Here is a 22,085-nt window from a genome sequence, read left to right as displayed (position 1 = left end):
GATTTGCATATGGCTGGGTCCAAACTGAGGTGGCATGGTGAGCAAAGGAACGGTTGGATGGGATGCTTGCTTGCTTGCGGTGCGCACGTCAAGGCACTTTAACCGATTTTGAGGGCGAATAACGAGCTCCCCGGGAGTCGCCGGGCCTGGACCTACATATATGCCTCCTAAGAAAACACAACCCAACAAGGTCTCAAGCTATTTTGGGACCCCCAACACAGAGGACGGACAAGGCCAAGAGCGCATTCAGACGGCGAGGGTGATGGCGCTCACCCACGAGGACTTGCTGGTGACGCTCAGAGACTTAAAAAGAAAATTGCGGGATGACATCAAAGCAGATACAAGCGCCTCCTTTGATGCCTTTAAATCTGAGATGGGCTCCAAACTCAGTGATCTGAGGGCAGATGTTGACTCTGTGAGGACCTGCACCCTTGATCTCAAGGCGAAATGCCAGCGCTTCTCTCGATGCCATCAAATCTGCCCTTACCCTTCCTTGCGCCATCCACCTTGTCCCCTATTTTCTTTAAATGTTTTTCTTGATACTTATGTAACTTTTAACTGATGTAAATTGCAACATTATTGTTCCTCATGTAAAGCGCCCTGATTCCTTTGGGTCTAGCCAGCACTATATAAAACTCATTAATTAAATATGTCCCCATTTAGTACTCTTTCTCTCTTTGTCTACTTGCCTAGCTCCTATCCCCTCTCCCCTTAATCTCTCCCCTTGTCTGCTACTCTGCCTAGCCCCCTGTCCTTTGTGCCCTTTGACTAAGCACTCCTTCTCCCCTTGTTGGGGGAACGATCCAATATTTATACTCTGGAGTCTCAGCGAACGCGCTGAGAGAGTCCACTGCGCCTAGGGAGCCACTCACAGCTGAGGTATGGTATGGCACCCCTTGCCAAAGCACTCCCTCTCCCCTTTTTGGGGAAGGATCCAGTATGTAGGCCTTGGAGTCTCAGACCCCTCTGAGAGAATCCACTGCGTAAAGGGAGCCTCTCGCAACAGAGATCGGGAAATGATACCACTTCCCCTGGGATCACATCTTACTGGACTATGGAAGATGCTTTGACTCGTTTACCGGTTTGTGTCCTCGTCACCCTTCCCCTCCTCTTTCCATGCTGTGTCTCTCACCCTCCCCTCCTCCTTCCCACCTTCATTATCTGTCTACTTCCCCTGCTCCTACCCCCTCCCCTGAATCTCTCGCCTTGCCTGCTTTGCCCCTTACGTATTTGTGCTTATTGTTTATCTCGACCTTACAAGTAAATATGTTGCTGTGCTCTAATAATTGTGTAACCTTTGTAACGATGCACACGTCGAGGCACTTTAACCGATTTTGAGGGCGAATCACGAGCTCCCCGGGAGTCGCCGGGCCTGGACCTACATATATGCCTCCTAAGAAAACACAACCCAACAAGGTCTCAAGCTATTTTGGGACCCCCAACACAGAGGACGGACAAGGCCAAGAGCGCATTCAGACTGCGGGGGTGATGGAGCTCACCCACGAGGACTTGCTGGTGACGCTCAGAGACTTAAAAAGAAAATTGCGGGATGACATCAAAGCAGATATAAGCGCCTCCTTTGATGCCTTTAAATCTGAGATGGGCTCCAAACTCAGTGATCTGAGGGCAGATGTTGACTCGGAGGACCTGCACCCTTGATCTCGAGGCGAAATGCCAGCACTTCTCTCGATGCCATCAAATCTGCCCTTACCCTTCCTTGCGCCATCCACCTTGTCCCCTATGTTCTTTAAATGTTTTTCTTGATACTTATGTAACTTTTAACTGATGTAAATTGCAACATTATTGTTCCTCATGTAAAGCGCTCTGATTCCTTCGGGTCTAGCCAGTACTATATAAAACTCATTAATTAAATATGTTCCCATTTAGTACTCTTTCTCTCTTTGTCTACTTGCCTAGCTCATATCCCCTTAATCTCTCCCCTTGTCTGCTACTCTGCCTAGCCCCCTGTCCTTTGTGCCCTTTGACTAAGCACTCCTTCTCCCCTTGTTGGGGGAACGATCCAATATTTATAATCTGGAGTCTCAGCGAACGCGCTGAGAGAGTCCACTGCGCCTGGGGAGCCACTCACAGCTGAGGTATAGTATGGCACCCCTTGCCAAAGCACTCCCTCTCCCCTTTTTGGGGAAGGATCCAGTATGTAGGCCTTGGCGTCTCAGAGACCCCTCTGAGAGAATCCACTGCGTAAAGGGAGCCTCTCGCAACAGAGATAGGGAAATGATACCACTTCCCCTGGGATCACATCTTACTGGACTTTGGACGATGCTTTGACTCGTCTACCGGTTTGTGTCCCCGTCACCCTTACCCTCCTCTTTCCATGCTGTGTCTCTCACCCTCCCCTCCTCCTTCCCGCCTTCATTATCTGTCTACTTCCCCTGCTCCTACTCCCCTCCCCTGAATCTCTCCCCTTGCCAGCTTTGCCCCTTACGTATTTGTGCTTATTGTTCATCTCGACCTTACAAGTAAATATGTTGCTGTGCTCTAATAACTGTGTAACCTTTGTAACGATGTAACCTGTAACTATGATCTGATAGTCATGTAAAGCGCTCCGATACCTCTGGGTCTAGCCAGCGCTATATAAAACCTTTAAAATAAAAAAATAAAAAATATTGCACACCATGTCTATCTCCAACGTAAATAGGTGTTTTTGGTCCTTGCTACATTTAATCAGTCTCAACCGCTGTGACCACTCCTTAACGCTTTCCTACAATCCTCATTAGGTCACTCTTGATTTTAAAATATATTCGATTCCAGAAGAGCTGCAAAGTTGTAGATAAAATGAAGATCTATGAGCAACGTATACCAATCACTAAAATAAATCGATTGACAACAAAGGTAGGCCCCGGAAATCATTTTAATCAGTTACTGTGACCATATGCACCAAAATCAATCTAAAAACATAACAAATAAAATTACATCACATGCATAAAATACAAAGTAGTCATTTACAAAGATCAAACAGCATCTTCAGAAGAGAACAAACATGAAGAAAAGGAATGGTCATAGAAACGTAGTCAACGACAAGCGCAATGCCCTCTGTGTGCCTCAACACTTCATCAGCACCGCCAGGCAGTAGGATGGGCAAAGGGACAGAGGATAAGGCCATACATGAATACATTCTTGGCCAGCTGCAATGGCAGCACCACAAAATCCCTTGCAGTGTAGACAGAAGGGCAGAGGGGAATGCCACAGTTTTTCATGCTCTATGTGTGGAATGGATTTGTATGCATGAATCATCCTAAAATGTACAGGGGAGCATTGTAGGGTGGGCAGTGCATGAATTTTAGTGCATGAAAGGGAGCAGAGAAAAGTAAAAGACAGATAACCTGTAGGATGAGCAAACCAGTAGACTACCACGTCAATTCTTCCTAAAGCTTTCTTAGTTTACTGCTATGTTAAGAGTTTGATAATTCAGTTTCTCTCATGAATAATTGAACTTACGTTCCTGAAACAACCTACTAATAGAGTTCTGCCCGAGAAGTCCTTTTCAAATGGCATACATGCGCCAACATATAGGTACATATATAGACATTTTCTATCCTCTATGATTTTGCACACTTTACTAAACACAAAGGAATGTTTCATAGACGCTACCAAATCAGGCCTACTATTGATCAACTATAACAAAGGTTGGTCATTTAAACTGCCAAACAACTGTGAAATTTGCAGATATACTTTGGTATCTATACAACTATACAAGACATGTAGAAGAGGGTTTGGTCCAATAATATCCACTCAAAGCAAACCATAACCAGAAAAAGCCTTTAACATCAATTGATACTCATGGACTTCTTAATGTTTATCTGAAAACACAATTATATGTCACCTCTGGAAACATCTCAAGCAACATATGCAGAGGCATCTTGGAATAAATGCTGTGATCTAGAGGCATCTAGAAACAACTCCTTCTGATATCCATGGACATCTTGGAATAACCCAACTTAGATCTATAGGCCCCATCATAACACATACAGAAACCATAGAACACCCTGGAGTGCCAAAAGGAAAAATGCCATAAACTTGCTCACAAAAAAACAAAGGATTTCAGACAAAGCATACAATAATGATGATGGACATAGTGGAATACTATGCTAATTTCAAAAAGCCTTTAAAACCAAACCCAAAAACACACAGAAGCACCTCCCCTCACCCTTACACTGACACACACCGGTCTATGCGTGCCATCATCTTCATCCTTCCCAAATGAGAAAAATGCAAGTCTATGAACAATGTACACCAACACCCAAGAACCTGTATCTACATCCATTAAACAAATATGTGCACCTAACAAGTCCACATGTACATCATGGCAGAGGCACCAACAGTTCAACCATGGGGAAACCAGGACACAATCAATTCTTATGAACATTGATGATGGAAAATGTGAGCATTTTGCTATTAAATTATCATCAAATGTTCTACACATAGGTTTTTGGAACATATCTAACCAACAGAAAAATATGCAGTAGGCCTCTTTGGCAGAATTTTCAAGGTACACCCTCTCTCCATATTTTCACATAAGAGTTTAACAACAAAATAGCAGGGATAGCAAAATAAAGATACCTGGATGACCTAGAAAGACATTGGGGGCAAATGGTGGACAGAAATTCAGATAGTGGTTCAAAAAGGGGCATTTAAAAAAAAATTCAACACGAGTACTGTGGAACATGCAACAGAATCAAAATGTTCTGGAAATGCCATTTTCCGGGCAGGGATTTTGACGCCAGAGAAGAATATCTGACTGCAAGAATGCAAGGCTACTAAGAGAAAAAGCATCAGAGTCTGTAAACTCACAAATTCTTTCAAATCAGTTGGAAGCAACAGAAAATGATATTCAGGATAGGTGAACAATCCACTGCCATACTAAGAAAGAAAAAAAAAAGACTTTTCAGCTCCATATGCAGCCAGGAGTACAAAGAGCATCATGAGGGAGACAAAGCAGCAGAACTGGGTGAAGGAACCCGTGGAAATAGGACGGCTAATAAACAGAAAATATCTAAGAATTCCCAAAAGCTCCCACAAACGATTTAAAATGAAGAAAAAAAATGTTGCTCCCCAGGAATTGAGAAGAATGAATTTTGTTTGGTTAGTGTGAAATGACTATTCCCTCTGCCATGTCATATCACCATCTCCCGGCTCTAGTCTCATCTTTCGATTCCAGAAGACAAGAGGCCTGCAGTGCACTCATCTAGTTTGACACACATGATGATTGCAAGCACAGACAGGGAGCATAACGCTTTATCAACAGAAGAGACATGACACATTACAAAAAAAAAGTGCCTTGCACGTCGTACAAGGGTGCAGGGGGGTTGTGATTGGAGTTATTTTTGATAAAGCAATAAAAACTGGTTTAAATAATGTGTATATATATATATATATATATATTTTAAAGGGTCATCCACATGGCTGCAGTCGTTAACATACCACACACCTCATTGAGTGGTACTACCTTTGTACTGTACTTGAGGAGAGAGGAATTTCTGGGTGAGCACACATCGTACTTTGCCTCTTCTTTGCCAAAACACACAGTCTACATAATTTTTACAGTTGTGTTGTAGAAATATTTTTTTGTAGTGGAAGTTCTTCTAACACTGCAACTTTGTCCACTTACCATATGCCTGGCACTGCATGCAGCAATCCTTAAAGGTTTAGTACTATGCACAAGGTATTTGGTGAAATTAGGAAGTAAATGTTTACTGCGAGCGGAATGCCAATTGCATCTTTCTTGCAGTATTACTCCGGGCGCTACAGGGATTACTTAATTAAAGAGGGGTCATTATTTAACGCTAACCATACTTTCATAGATTCAGTAGCGGCTTAGTAGCATTTTTGCCAGTGTTAAATCCCTGTTAGTGATCGTATCCTGTAACCTTACACAGAGATTCAGTTTTGCTACCCTCTTAAATGAGCATGAAGAAGACAACAACATGAATATTGAGTAGCAAGATCACTCATGAGTACATTCCACAGTCTAAGAAAACTTAGTTTTGAAGAACCAATTTACAGATCTCTGCACACAGACCTTTGAGATCAATATTCCACACACTGTAAAAACGTTTTCGTCTGCCTTTGAAAGTAATACTGAAAATCCAGGGTAGGGGGCTTATTGACTTGAATCTTCCATAATACCACATTTAGCTCAACTGTGAGAATATTTCCCATCCTTTAGTCTTAATTCAAAATAAGGATGACAATAGAAGTATAATAGCCATTTCATCAGCAAAATGTTGAAGTGGTATCTATAAAGGTCTCATGATAAACTATCTGGAGCTCGTACAAAGAAGCAGTCCATCTTGACCCCATAACTGAACCCCAGGTATTTTTAAGTGTTTGTATGGCCTACTTCAAACTCCTGAGAATCAGGGTTTGTGGTTTGGTTCAGTGGCCATCCCCAGACTGGTGTGAAGGATAGGCACTACTTTCAAGGGAGGCTTCTACTGTATCTAGGACTATGGGATATGGAAAACCATTCTGCTTTTAAGAACATCTTAAAATTGTTTTTCTAGAGAGGGAACCAAATATCTAGCAATCAGTTTTGTTTTGCAATGGCTTTTCTCATCTTCCTGCAATTTAACCTGCTTTTTATTTTTCTCAGTCCCCAGTACCATAAGGCAGTCATTGGTGGCACTGTCCACTATAAAACTACAATCAACCAAGTCATCGCAGTGCAACAGTATTTTGTTTCCTGTATTGATGTGCTTGCAGAGCAGCATATTTTCAAGTGTGTAGCAAACATTACATAATCTTATAGCAGTTAAGCGAGAAAAATTATGTACTGCACTATTGTGAATTCACCCATAACGGATCAGCCCCATAGGCGTTAAAGACTTTCCTCTTCCGAGAGTGGTGGTAAGAAATCTTACAAGGCCAGTGGAGAACTTTGTTTTTTAAAATCATAAGAATTTGAAACATGTAAAAACCCAAGACAGGGAGAACAAACAAAAGGCATCCAGCCCGGAAGGAACGGGCTCAGCAAGAGCATTCCAAATCGTCTGAAAGAGGACTAGGCAGCACCTCTGAGGAGGGTGGTTGGGGCTTCTTAGATATTTTGACAACACTGCATCTTTGGTTTGTTCTCCGTGGTAGGTGGCACGTGGATTGGTACCACGTTGTTGCTTGGAGACATGTCATTCTCTCGCCGATCCGACATCTGCTTCTGTGAGACAATACGGTAAATTTCTGCAAAAGGACAGAGTGGGGGAAGATTTAAGAACAAAATATTTCTCATGTCAAATGAATTATTTCTACAATGCAGGAAGCACACACCTGAATGAGTCCAATTGTCAAGCCCGACTAGTCAAAGACAATTTTGCTGCTATTCTATTATGAAAACTAGAAGTACGGAGATCCAGTAATGCTATCAATTATGTAAAACATATATTGACAAATTAATCTTTATGCAATAACACTGAAGTAGATTTGTAGTATTCAAAAGCATGAATCAAAGAAGACACTTCACTGAAAGATACATTGAGTTAACAGCTGAAAATTGAGATAAGATAGTCATTGTTCGACCATTCTGCATATCATCCTACCTAAACCAATGACAGAACTCGGGGGCATGCCCTCTTCAAGGCTTCCAGAAATAAGTTTCCTTACTGAAACCTGGTTGATCCCAGCCTCCGCCTCAGCTATAACTACGTCCCTCCCATTAAATTACTCCATGTTTAGATTAGCTAGGGAGCGCAGTATAGGGGGAGGTATTGCCATTTTTTTTTTCAAAAACACGATTAAAATGTCTATTATAGACACTGACCTTGTAGATTGGGCAGAGATTTGCACATTCAAACTGGAACTTTCACCCACGGATCACTGGAGAGGTGCCTTAGTATTTCGACCACCGGGGTCTCAAAAGGATTTTACCCTGCACCTAATTGAATATATCGCTCCTCACGTCCTGGCAGCAAAATGTTTTCATTTTATTAGGTGATTTTAATTACCACAATGCAGCAGCAAGACTCATTACAGGATCAAGGAAATTTGACCACATATCTCCACACCTGAAGGCACTCAACTTGTTACCCTAAGAAGTTCGTATTCACTTAAAGATTGCTTGCATTACTCACTACACCACAACACCCCGCAGTTCCTAGTCCAAAAACGTACACTATCTGGAGGAAACAGACATTCTAGGAGCACATATAATCTACTCCTGAGACCCGCAAGGTTCAACAAGACTAAAACCTCCAACAGAGCATTTTCGGGAGCGGTGCCACGAATTTGGAACTCTCTTCCGCCATTCATCAGAAAAATAGGCTTGACGCCCCTCTTCAAAAAGGAAGCAAAAGCATTCCTGATTAGCAAATTCAGACCGTAAAATCCGCATAAGCACCATGCCAGCTTCAAATTCTAACTCGCCTATACTCTTCCTCCTATGATATCTCGAAGATAAGACTTGCAAAAGCTCGAATTGACTCCTTATCGCTTAGCTGTTCTCTACCCTACCTTTATCACCCGCACTTTATTATGTTTTTGATGTCTTATTTGCATTGTTTCTGTTCGTTTTATTGCTATCAAATGTGCTTTTCATTCCTTGCTCACCTTGTAAAGCGCACTGTTAGCCTACATTGGGTCTGGTTCGCGCTATAGAAAACTTTAAAAATAAATAAATAAAACCCTGACAACGAGGAAGCGAGCCAGTTCGTGGCTGACTTGGCCACTGTCAGACTGGATGAAAGAGTAAATTGGCCCACACATGTTGCGGGGCATACATTATATCTAGTTTTCACCAACTTTATTCCTCTGGTATGTGAACAACCCCAACCTTTACTTTGGACAGACCACTCTTTGATCAGCTTTAGGATTCCTAGGACAACAGAAACACAAACCATCTAAAGTAGGTAAAAACATATGTAGACGATGGCAGAAAATCACTCCTAAATCCTTTGCTTAAGCATTTAATCATCCGGTCACAGTAGGTACTCCAGACATGGATCAAGCTCTTTCTGAATATCACAATGCTCTAAATAGTGACTTTGATAAGAGTACCCCTTTCCTAAGGGATCATAATCCCACACATGGTGCCCATGCCCCTTGGTATACGTTGGCTCTAAGAACGGAGAAATCATGTTAGAAATTAGAAAAAGTGGAGGTGCTCTAATAATACCGGTCACATGGAGATGTACAGAGAAGCACTTATATGCTACCACCATAACATGAAGGCTGCTCGATAACTATTCATCCCTGATCAAATTTCCCAGGCAAAAAACCTGTCGAAAACGTTATTCGGAGTCCTAAAGGACTTCGTAAATACTAGAGCATGTACTCTAGACATCCAGTCATCCCAGCCTCTGTGATTCTCTGGCTAATCACTTTGAAGAAAAAGTAAACAAAATATATCAGAATTTTCCCTACCATCCGGAGGAGACTAGGTTTTCCTTACCTCCTCCACCATGGGGTTGCAAACTTTGGAAAGTTTAAAGAGTTTTTCTTGGAGGAAATTCAGGTGGCACTTGCTTCAGTCAAATCAGGATCTCCTTTACATATTTGTCGCCCCGGCCTAGGAGTCGGATCCTGCCATGCATTCAATATTTAATCTTTTAATTAACACTGGAAAATTTCCAGCCACATGGAAGGGGGCCTAGGTTAAGCAGATCCAAAAAAAGGCTAATCTTGCACCTTCGAACCTCTCTAATTATCGTCCAATCTTATTGCTTCCTTTATTGGGTAAGCTCTTGGAAGGACTATTTAAATAACTTTTAGAGTACCTTGAGGTAAACAACATCCTAGACCCATCACAATCGGGTGCCAGACCATCCCACATTACTGAGACATGCTTGGAAGCAGTCACCGACCATATAAGAGGTTCTCAAGATGCCACTATACCATCTATGGTAGTATTGCTTAACTTGTAGGCCGCTTTCGATACAGTGTCCCATACCAAATTACTCTATAGGCTACAAGAGATTGGCATTCATGGGACAGCGCTAAATTCGCTTGGCGATTTCTTGTCCAACAGGACCCAAACCATTATATTAGACTCTTTTAAATCTCGCACAATGTCGCTGGACAAGGGGGTGCCTTGGGGCTCTTGTTTTAGCCCTCTTCTCTTCAACATAAATGTTGCTCCACTCGCCAAGATTGTAAGCGCCTCTGGCTTCGAGATCATACCGTATGCAGGCGACAAACAGCTTGTAATTTCCTCTGAGATATTTAGTCAAAACTAAGCAAAGCTTTTTAGATGGTATGACAGCAATTGCCACATGGATGACAGAAAACTGTATCCAGTTGAATGCAGGAAAAAAAGATTATGCTATTTGGCAAGGCCCAACAACTATGGACTTCTGACTGGTGGCAAGCAGAACTTGGGATTGCTCCGCCTTGACCAACCTCTTGCAATTAAAAAGCAGGTGATGTCAATTTCAGGTTCCTGTTTCCATATCATGCGCTTATTGAGGAGAGCCTTTCCCTTCCTTCTACTTTCAGCAAGGAAAACGATGGTCCAGGCTCTTTTGATTAGCTGCTTGGATTATTGCAACGTTTTGTTGGCTTCTGCAGACGAGACGTTGCTATCACACTTGCAAGTGGTACAGAACACCATCTGGGGATGCCTCCACTGCCCTTCTGCACACCTTGCATTGGCCCTCATTTCGAAACTGAATAATTTTTTTAATGGGTTGTCTTACACAAAGCCCTAAGTGTGGCCTTGGTTAATTAGCAACCAAACTTAGACACTACAGCTTGCTGAGACTTTTGAGATCGAGTGATAAAGCATTGTTGATCAGTCCTCGTGTAAAAAGGGCCCATCCTGGCGGCAAGTGCTTTTCCTATCTGGCTCCTTATTACTGGAATAAATTGCCACACCATAGTCGGATCTGTTCGGATCATTCTTGTATTAGGTAAGTACTTAAGACAATCTTTTTCTGATCTAGCTGCTCTTGTTGCCTTGTCTCTCGGTTGCGCAGATACACCCCTCGGGGTGATTCGAGCGTGTTTAAATTAAATTAACATAATATTTTAGACAAACCATGACATTAACCACTTACCACTGGAACTATGTAGTAAGTACAATTTACTTACCTACAACAATGGTTGTGCAGCAGGTCACCAGTGTGACAAGCATATTATTTTTGTCTAGGTGCTTTCCAACGATATTGTCATAATACTCAGACGGTGAAAAGCAAATCATCTACCCTAATGATGGAGTGTTTGCTACAAGACCCGGATGTTATGAAGAGAAGAAACAGACTCTCTCGGCCCTAATGACGTTTCAGTTTTTTTGTTTTTTTTTTGTCAAGAAGTCACTTTTAATTCAGCCCAATCTTTATGAAGTTACTTCTATACCTCATTTTGAAGATCCGATGAGCCACCTTAGTTGGTATTTGTCTCAAACCCCTCAGGTTGTTCACAGCATCAAACGCTATCTAACTGAAAAGTTTTAATGTTACCACAGATCACCACACCTTCAACTTCCTTCCACCAACTCATTCGATACTCCTAATTTCAAGAATGTCCAACGCAGACCAAGATGGGCAGGATCTACTCCAGATTTGCAGAACATGCACAACACACATACACAATGGGGCACATTTACCAACTTCACTTTGTAAAAGATTTAGTAATACTACAGCAGTACTTACGTACTACAAAATGCTATTCACAAACTTGTGTGGAGACCTCGTAGGTATACATTTATGTAAATGTGAGAGTGCTATGTGGGCTTAAAACAGGGATAAGGAGGGATGCACATGCCAACACAGTCACCCACAAAAGAGAAAGCAAATTGCTATTGCACAACCTGCATTTCTAAAGTTACTACAGCCAAAAAGGACCCAGAAACGCTGTAAATATACTCCAACACAGCCTTGGAATAAGCCAGCACCACACATGATCACTCACTAGTATTGCAACACAATCCAAAAGTAAATAGAAGCAGGAGGTATGTTAAAGACAATATCTTTCGCCTACCGGCGGTAACCAGTAGGTAGTTCTAGTTGGGACCATGTTTGCATAGGAAAAGCGTTTTTTGTTTTAACTTTGGCACTGCTTGACTAATCTTCCCAAAATGTTCAAACAATTTTCCCTTTTTGATTCTACTGTTGTGTGAAAGTTTAGCGGTGATCCGTCAAGAAGGGACAGAGAAAAAGGGGGGTTCTAAAATGTGCTTTCCCATTGCAATTCCCCATAGGGATAATGAACATGACAAGTCCGAACCATTGAATGGAATTAAGACCAAATTTAGCAGAAAGCTAGAAGTTAGTTCAGAAAGAGTGCTTTTTGTGATTTGTTGTAAATCCGTTCAGTAGTAACAGAGATATTTAGGCTAAAAAAATATAGATAACTGGGGATGCAAGTCCTTGTCCTACTGAAATTTGATTGGCTGCCAACACTTCAACCATGAAGTGTTGGCAGCCATCTTGGGACTCGGCTTGAAGCAGAGTCCCAGACAAAAATGTACAAAAAGAAGAAAAAAAGGCAACAGTGTAGTAATACCGGCCCCCCCCCCCCCCGATGTGGTGGGGGTACCATAGGGACCCCACCAGGGGTTGAAATAATTGTTTTTTCTCAATTTTGTTGTGAATTCCCGGGTGGGTCTGTAGCAAAATTGAAAGACAATAAAAACACAAGACGTGCGCGGTCTCCTGCGCGTCTTTTCAGGAAGCCCCCTAGGTGGGCCAAATCCCGGGGGCATGTAGGCTTATTATAATAATGGAAAGGGGGTGCTCATGGGGGCCCCTTCCAAGGATTTTGAAAACCGAGGCTCACCACCCTCCGGGTAACTAATATTTAAATATGTGGGAGGTGCACCCCCGGGGACCACAACCTCCCCAAGGTAAACAATGCTAAGAATGCAGGGGGCCCAACCGGTCCCCCACAGCCCTGAGGACTGCCACCTCCCCGGAGCTAAATTAAAGATTGGAAGGGGGGGGGGCGTACAGCCCTTCTCCTGGACTGGAGCCACAGATGGCCTTGGGGACTGCCACCCTCCAGGACTGGCTCCTGCTATGTCCCGGAGTTCCCAACCCCAGGGCATAGCTGTTTGCTACAACGTGGCAGGAGTTTTACTACTCCCGCCAAGTCATATCAAACTGTACTCCGCTTTGAGCAAGGGAGAGCATTTTGCTCTTGCTTGCTTAAAGCAGAGCACAATTGCTTTTACACACACAGTGCTGCATGTTAGCAGGGTTTCAGGCTTTCCCCCGTGGAAGGTTGGCAAGAGGGTGATTCCATGTAGCATATTTGGATATTTTCCCAGCCATCTCTAAAGTAAACCACAAACCCTGGCTTATCTCAGCAATTGTAAAGGATTGTCCAGAGTACCACAGGGGGTGTGAGGGGATCGGGAAAGACGAGTGGTGATGAAGTACAAACTCTCCCAACTGTTAAAATCTGGGTAGTGGAGGCGCTGCTAAGGCAGATAAAAAATGCCACAGTATGCCTAAAGTGCATTTTAATATAATTATAGCTATGTATTAACCCTCATTTGCCTACTATCGCCACAAAGAGTCAGGGGACTATACACAGATTGCTAGTGAACTTTCATTTTTTAAATAAACTGGTCAAATGAAACCTCTCACTCGAGGCCAGAGCCCATGATGCTGAACCTTACAGAAAGAAGCTGGTGGTACGGATGATAGAAGATCTGCTGTGGAGTAGCAGTGCTAGGTTACAACTAGGAGGCCCCGTCGTTAAGGACCTCTTTCCGCAGCACGAAGAGGGCCTGTAGGCCTGAGCAAAAGTCAGCCTGACAGACACTCTTTGTGTCCAGGTCAGGTATTCAGGCACTGTACGTGTGCTAAATGAGCATGCGCCTGGCTGCCTGAGCCGAAACTTGCCAGCCTGAAGCTTTTACAGACCTGTGGGCAGGAGCTCCTCAGTCCAGAAAGCGCTGCAAGGTCCTCCCCCTCATGACCAGGGGGCACGTCAGCATTAGACTCGGACCTGGCCACTTCAGTTGTAAGCCCTGAAGTGCCCAGGTCCGACTGTCCATCAGTGACAAAGTGGGGTGAGGGTCAGCAACTCACTTCCCCTCCCCCCCCCCCCCATCCCACTCTGGGATGAGTAACGGAAGGCCCTCCTCTCATTGGCTGGATCATGACAAGTACAGTCAATGAGAGCGGGCAGAATAATCTCCTGTTTTTTCTTCCCTGAAGTGTACAGGAACCTACCAAGTTCCCCACCGGCCCGGTAAGTTTTTTTATGTGTGTATCTATGAATGTTTGTGTATTTGTGCAGGAGTGTTGTGAATGAATGTGTGCACATTGGTATGTGCCTTTGAATGGTGGGTGCATGTGCACATACTTGTGAATGGATGGGTGTGAGTGAGTGTACAGGTGGATGGATGGCTGTATGTATGCACGTGCAGTAGAGTGAATGTTTGTGTACCCACCTCGCCACTACTCACATTATGGGAGCCACCGGTTAACACAAATTCTATCCATTCTAACCGCTCGGGCACTTCAAAGAAAACTAAATACAAAATGCATAACGTGCCGTTGACCACGAAAACAAGTGCCCAGGATTGTACCATAGTAATTTGTCGTAGATACTGAAAAAGTGCGGTGGTGTCGATTTAGTAACTTAACACAATAAAAGATTAAAAGGAGCGGACTAGAGTATAATTTTGCGATCCTTGACGACGGCATCGGGAGTGGCCTTGGACAGAGACGTTGCTTCTTTAAACATCCTCAGGCGGTTTGTCGGAATGAGTAATCTGGATCAGCCACTAGAGGGCAGACTTATTCAAAGCACGTAAATTAATATCCCGCTTACGCTGAAAAATCACCTAAAAGAAAACAAAAATCAATGAGAATCCTTTATACGAAGTTTTGATATGCTATGCACTCCGTTTGCATAGATTTAGAAGGCAAACAAAACCGCACTAAACCTTACAGAATCCGCCCCTTTAATTTTCTAAACCACATTGAAGGAACGACAATGCTCTTTTCTGCTTTTGGAAGGCTGAAAGGGATGGGGGGGGGGGGGGGGGGGGAGATGAGGAAGATCCCAATTCACTCCAGGCACAAATGTGGTGAATTTCGGCCTACTGCTAGTTCACGAATAATTCTATGCCACGTAACATGTGTTTGAAAAACCCATCAATCAATTTACAAGTGCCTTTATATTTACTCGGGCTAAAGCCCAGTGGAAAACAGTTAAGAGTTGAAAACGATTCCAAAGAGAAGCATCGCCGTGCGGAGATCAACAAAGGCATGCTTTTATTAGCTCATTTGCCATTCTCGTTGTAAGAACTTGACAATCTGTAACTTTCCATACGGTAGGCAGACAAAGTGGTCACGGCCAGACTGTCAAACCTCAGTTCATCCAGAGGCAACATTGCTAAAACCCGCAGGCTGTGTCTGCACTTCTCACATAGAAAGCATATATATCATTCAGCAGAATACAAGACGGCACGAAGAAAACGGGTGGCCAAATTGTTATCAAATGATCAATGACTCTTTAAAGCACATCCATACAAACAGCTGAGAGCACAAGCACTGAAAAAGGATATTAAAAAACCTTTAAACACAAGAGTAACCTACGGGAAACAAAAGGGAAGATGCAGGTATTCCGCACCTCTTGGTTGGTAGAATTAAGAACACAAGAGCAGCTATTTAGAATACCTATTTTTCCCAGTGAGATAAATTCGATAGATTTGCCCGAGTAGGAAACAAAGCTCATCAGTTTATGCTAATGTGAGAAGAAACATCCTGCTGGCAAACGGTGTGAAAGAACGCTTTGAAGAAGTATTTTAGACCTGTTGGCTCCACATGTCCACAGAGGGGCTTCCCAAGAAAGGTGGCAGGCACTTCGAGAAGACAAGACATTCAGAGCTTTTCCTTCTTCGGGGAGATAAAGCGGCGTGTTAGCTGAGATTATCTTAAAGAGGAAATCCTTCAAGTTTAGGAAGCATTTTGCAAAGTGTAAATGTTTCTAGAGTTGTATTTGGGCAGTGAGTGCTGTAAATCAAACCCCACTGTGCTTTACTAATCTCACAGTGTAGAATAGTAGGTGTTTTGTGAAGAACAATATTTTGTTTAGTTTTCCCGATACAGTGGCTTATTTGACACTACCTGCTCGCTGCTCATGTTTTGACGAAGCAGGTGCACTAGACTACCTTTCCCCTGTGGCGGGAGAGAACTGAGAAGGTGCTCTGAGTCTGCACATGAATTCAACTGCTGGAAAGTACGTACGACAGGATTGCACTGTGCCAATCTCCTGAACTAATGCCCCAAAACTCTGAAACTATGATCACTTGCAAGTTTATTTCTCTGCATGATGTGCTCTGAACGTTCAGGAAACTGCTGCTCTGTGAGGGATATTCAGTTGACTAGAGTGATGAATCAATATGTCGCCAGCAGCAATGGTCGGTGGAGGGGGAAGATCAACATGGACCTTAACCCCTTCGACGCGCATGACAAAGCCAGCTCGTCATGGGCGTTACCTACGCTACGCGCATGACGAGCTGGCTTTGTCACGTAACGCGCGATTTTCAAAATCTCAGCGCGCAGCGGGAAAACCCGCTAGCGCGCATGCGGTTAAGGCTCTTATGGTAGAACCACCCTGTAACATTTCTTCAAAGAGGACAGGTTACTGGAGACGGTCCTAAAGATAAGGGGAAAAATGATTAAGAGGTACACAATTTTTCTCAATATTTTAGATTTCAAACATGAAACTTCTAAATCTGCAACAGTGGAGTTGGGCATCCAGACCTGTTAAAAAAACAAAACTCATACAACTTAAATTTTGAAATGGGATGATTGGATTTCTTTACATCATCCGACCACCAGTGACCGGGAGCTCATGGAGAGGAAATGGAAATAATGTGACCTCCTGGAGTCCAAACTCAGTTGCAGCTTCCATTTGCATGGTAAGAAAACCTCTTTCAGTAGTTACAGGAATACCTGGATCCGCAAGGTTGGTCCTGGTAGAAGTTGGTAAAACACTTTACGGGACAAACTGCTACCTTGTACCTGATCAATAGCACTCAAAAGTCGTCAACAATGGAGGGAGAGGGGAGAATGGGGACAGACAGGATTGATGCTTCAAATATGACCGAGCTGGTGAACTTAGCAGAAAACTGTTTTATTCTTATACTTGTTTTTGTTGAAATGGCAATAAAATAAAAAAAAATTAAAAAACACAATGGAGAGTGGTTATATCTTTTGAAATACTACATTTAGCTGTTATTGTCTCATTTTTGCTTTGTCCATTGATTTGTTAGCCGTTATTTTAAATAGTTGGTTTTAATTTCTGAGTATCTTGGTTTTTTAAAGTTGACATTTACCATTAATTTTCATTGGTGTCAATTTTTACCATTTCCACATTTTGTTTTCATGGTATTTTTAATGTCTTATTTTTCTTTTAGAGTATTTTTGACTGTCTAATTCCCTTTTTATTAATGTTACTTCTTTTTTTGCATTAATTTTATTTGCTGACATTTTCTACTCATTTACTTTTTTTGCCTTCAATTTTGCAATTAAGGTTTTTCATTAACTTTCAAGGTAATTTTTAACCAGAAAATGTTTGCGTTTTTCTATACTTGCATCACTTCAACCCTAAATCCAACCCTACGTTTTTTGCTCGCTGATGGTCTTATTTTTCTTATTCAAATGTACTATTTTACTTAAGTTGACAGTGGACATTAAAGCTAATTTGACCGTTGTAATGCTGGTTTATTAAGTGCTACATTTATATTCATTTACACCAAGGCTTGCCTTTTCCATCAGACCGAGGCACCTTAGGTGAGCAAAGGTCCGTTCCGCTAATTGAAATCTACTTGCCTTTGTAGATGGAACTGCAGCCACTGCTCAAACGAGCAGTTTCCTTCACTTATTAAGTTAAATGAAAGCTCTTCTCACTAATATTTCATCTGAATTTAAAATACTGCTGGTAAACAATAAGGAAATATCAACAGATGGATATTATTTATTTAACTTGTAGAGCGCACTATCACCTTACAGGCATCCTGGGGATAAAGTTGTGGAGGCATCTATTGGGAACTTGGCACACAATCAGGCAGAGACAATGAAAGTCGGAGAGGTGGAAGAGTCGAAATATATATTCTTTGAGGCAAGCTTAAGCAACAAAAATATCTTTTAAGAAGAAATAATGATAAGGTTGAATTGGAGGTGGCAAATGAAGATATAAATGTTAGCCTGGAAGAATATCTGCAAGGTCTAATAAAATGTAAACTCCAATAAACTGGGAGGCCCAATAACGGATTAATTTTGGCTAACTGAGCCTTTGTCCTAGGTTTCCATGAACATTCACGCAAGCCATTCCAGGAGTATGAGTTTTGAGAGGATCACTTTGATATACCAAGCCTTTCTCCGAGTACTCTGTGACCACTCACGCATACCATCGATTTCGAGCACCTTATGCAACGCATAACTCTTTGTCTATTTCAAGTGTTCCTGTTCCACTCTTTAACCGCATGCGTGCGGCGGTTATTTTTGCGCTGTGCAGCTTTTTTCTAAAGCTGAGCTCGTCATGAGCATGCGAGCGGCGCAACTCATGACGAGCTCAGCTTGTCATGAGCACAGAAGTGGTTAATACAGATTAGACTATGTTTGTACTTCGCGCCATGGTTTGCCCCCGAGGAAGGGACTCTGTGTCCCGAAATGCGTCAGGCCGTACGTCAAATAGGGATGAAGACTTGAGTTACTACGTTCTTGGCCCATTTAAAACTGTCATTTGATTTGTTTGCACCATTAAGATTGATTAATGTAATGCATCATTAAGCACAGAAACATTGTTCTGTATCACTGATGTTATTTGACATGTATTGCTGAATTTGTTGTACAAACTGAATACAGCGACAGTTCATTTATTCGTTTAGCCTTGTTCATTTTTATTTTAAAGCAAAAGGGTTTTTGCCAAAAAACCAAGTGAACAGTGCATGGTACTAGCAGGTCTTCCTGCTTCATTTTTTGTTTCTATTTCCCAGTCGTCCGTTTTGACAGCGGATGAAGTACCGTAGCACCAATTAGTTAATACTAAACAGCTAGACAACCATTAGATTTATTCTGGAGTGCACCTTTAACCTTTTACCAGTTCATGAAGAACATGGCCTGTCAGTTTAGGAGGGACTGCTCTTACTGGCACGGAGTCCAGGCTAATTTGCATATGGGCAGGTCTAAACTGAGTTCGCAAGGTATGCAAAATGACGATGGACTGGGAGAGGCCCAAACGAATGACCGGTGGCTGAGAGTATTTCAAGCATTCCACCCATCACTTTTTGTATACAACTGGCATTAATAACACTTAATCCACGCATTTTTAATATTTGTAAAAAGACAAAATGGCAAGTGACACTCCCACAGAATGTGCCAAATAAAGCTGCACAATTTGCATTTTATTGCTGCATAATTTAACCCTGTTGCATAATTTGGTATTCCACTGCCACACAAGTTAGTGGACCTGGAAATAGGAGGGTCTCTGCTTAATATGTTGCTGTATTGACATAAGAACATACTCGTAGTAGGGTATCTGACACATAGTATGTGAGTAATAAGAGGCAGGCAGGAGGCTATGCTAAATCCTATACATTCTGAACCAGGAACCTCGATCAGATACACAAGTCCTTTCCAAAACCAATGCTCCATGTTGAATTGATGTGCTTGATTTTCCTTCAGCTCTTTGGAAGCTTCACTGCATTCAATTTAAAACAATTCCAGATACAGCAAGTAGGCCACAAGAATGAGTAGTTCACATACAAATTCAGAACTTAAGGTAGGCAAAGCATTGGTAGGAAAAAAAACAAAGAGAAAAACAGGAGACCGCTAACCAATATTAGAAGGCATGGGGGTTACAACGTTTTACTTGGAGAACGGCTAGGAGGTTGAAGTACAGAGTTATAGAAGAGATTAAGGGGTGTTCGCTTTGGTTACGATATGGTGTCTTACAGATATGCTGTAGAATAAAATGTGTGCTACGATGAGGGTGAGATTATTATTAGGGCTGAGTAAATAGTACGTTTAGCAATGGGAATTTGGGTGCAAGCTAAGGATAAGGTATTTTACAAGTCGGTGTTAAGTTTGGAGGCAAAGATTAGGGATCTTTACAGCATAGGAGTGTCCCTTAAACATCAATGAATTATTTTAATAGCCTTTGCATCTAAAACTATATGACAACCACATACTTTGCATTCACTGCAAGGTTTTCCACTTCATCTGTCGAACAGTGGCACAGTAGACCAGTGTCCCTAGAAACAAGGGATCCAGGGCAGGTGCGATGCACAGCCCTTTGTTACAGAAAGTAATTCTGCAATCAGAGTTCAGACCGAGTAGGAGCCCTCCAGGTCACACCTCGAGTGTGATACGCCTTCATTCGCTCGCCTGCAATCTACGCATATGTACCTGTCGATTCACAATGCGCGCACCTCAGGTGGTTCTTGAGGGAAACGGTGGGGTGGTGGATCAAACTCAGAGTCTGGTCATAGCATGGACCCCCCCCCCCTCTTATCCAAAACAGGCATGTCCTAGTCTACGGTTCATCTAAAAGGAACACCGTTTTTTGCTTCGAACAATAAACAGACAAACACAACGTGTTTTCCTTTAAAGCACAACAGCGAAATTTCCTGTGGAAATGTAAAACCGTGCGTAGAATGTGGTCCTAGAGGTTGTTTGCTTTGTATTTGGTTTGGATATAATTCTGACGTCACAGGAGTTGCCTAGGATACATTACCAAAACCCACCAGAATACCCAATGACTTCATCATCACACTACTAGACATTGCAATGAGCAAGAATTTCTTTATGTTTCAAGACGGCTATTATAATCAGACTAAAGGCGTGGCCATGGGGGCAAGTTTTGCCCCGAATCTGGCCATTATCTTTATGGACGCCTATGAGCAAAAATATATTCTGAACGCTGATAACCCATACAGGAACAATGTTGCCCTGTGGCGCAGGTATATTGATGACGTGCTGATGGTTTGGCATGGGACTGAGATAGAACTTAAAGCATTCCACGACTGGCTCAACAATCAATCTAACGATATTCAATTTTCCATTGAGCACAGTATAAATGAAATGCATTTCCTTGACATTACCATCAAAACGGAGGAAGGGACACTCCACACCACACTATCGGAAAGCCAGTGAGCGCAACATACTCTTAAGATACTCCAGCCACCATCCCCGGAGCTTAAGAGACAACTTGCCGTATGGTCAATTTTTAAGGGTGAGGCGAAACTGTCCCAAAAAGGAGGACTATTTCTCTGAATCCTGTGACCTACTGAAAAGACTGCGAGACAGGGGATACCCCACCAGGCTACTCAAAAAGGCGCAGAAAAGAGCCTGGTATAACCATAGAGAATTTCTATTGACACCTAGAGTAAAAGGCAAACACCACAGAGAACAGACTCACTTGTGTCACAACATTTTGCACTAAAAGTACCCAGATCAAAAAAACTATCAATTAACACTGGCATATGATTGCAGACGATATGAATATGTCAGAGCCTCCCATGCATGCATTCCGGAAAGGGTAAAGCCTTAGGAACACACTAGTGAAATCACTACTTCCATCCAAAAAAGTGAATGTACAGACTCATTTATGGCACATTCCTCCCATTATGGGCCACTTTAAGTGTGGGAGCTGCAAGGCCTGCCCTATGATTAAAGAAATCCAATCATTAACACATAACTACACCAATACCCATAAAGAACACAGCAACTGTAACTCCTCTGGGGTCATATATGCCATCCAATGCCCCTTTGATTTTTTATACATAGGCCAGACATCCCAAAAAGTCAAGTGTCGGATTATGCAACATTGTAGCAAAATAAGACGAGCCACACAGGGAGCTCCATTATTTGAGCACTGAGATGGTGGGTGATCGAAAAGGTACATGTTAACTTGAGGGGAGGACGTATCAGCCACAACCTTAACTACCGTGAATGTAAATGGACTCACATTTTCAATACAATATTGAAAGGACTGAATATGAGGAATTTGCTCGTCAAGCCGCTAGTTTGCGTATTTGATCACTAATGTCCACACATTTGGAGCGCTATATACTGATAGTAGGAGTTACACATTGGCTAATGTGTGGTCCTTGCCTGGGGCTCCAGGCGTTGACTGGATGAACATGATCTATGGGACTTTTCCCAAGACTTAAT

General features: G+C 42.5%; 1 protein-coding gene across 1 annotated transcript in view; it reads right to left on the bottom strand.

The window, feature by feature from the left end:
* Nucleotides 1–2,854: 2,854 nt before the first annotated feature.
* Nucleotides 2,855–22,085, bottom strand: part of RAB11A (RAB11A, member RAS oncogene family) — a 93,079-nt gene continuing 73,848 nt past the window's right edge. Inside the window, exon 5 of the mRNA XM_078683024.1 lies at nt 2,855–7,197. Coding sequence (XP_078539150.1) covers nt 7,058–7,197 — 140 coding nt within the window. The 3' untranslated portion in view covers nt 2,855–7,057. The remainder of the gene's footprint in view (nt 7,198–22,085) is intronic.

Source organism: Lissotriton helveticus, chromosome 3_1 (assembly GCF_964261635.1).
Source record: "Lissotriton helveticus chromosome 3_1, aLisHel1.1, whole genome shotgun sequence".
NCBI classification, from domain to species: Eukaryota; Metazoa; Chordata; class Amphibia; order Caudata; family Salamandridae; genus Lissotriton; species Lissotriton helveticus.
The sequence above is the reverse complement of the archived record's forward strand: the minus strand, read 5'-3'. Positions and strand labels throughout refer to the sequence as shown.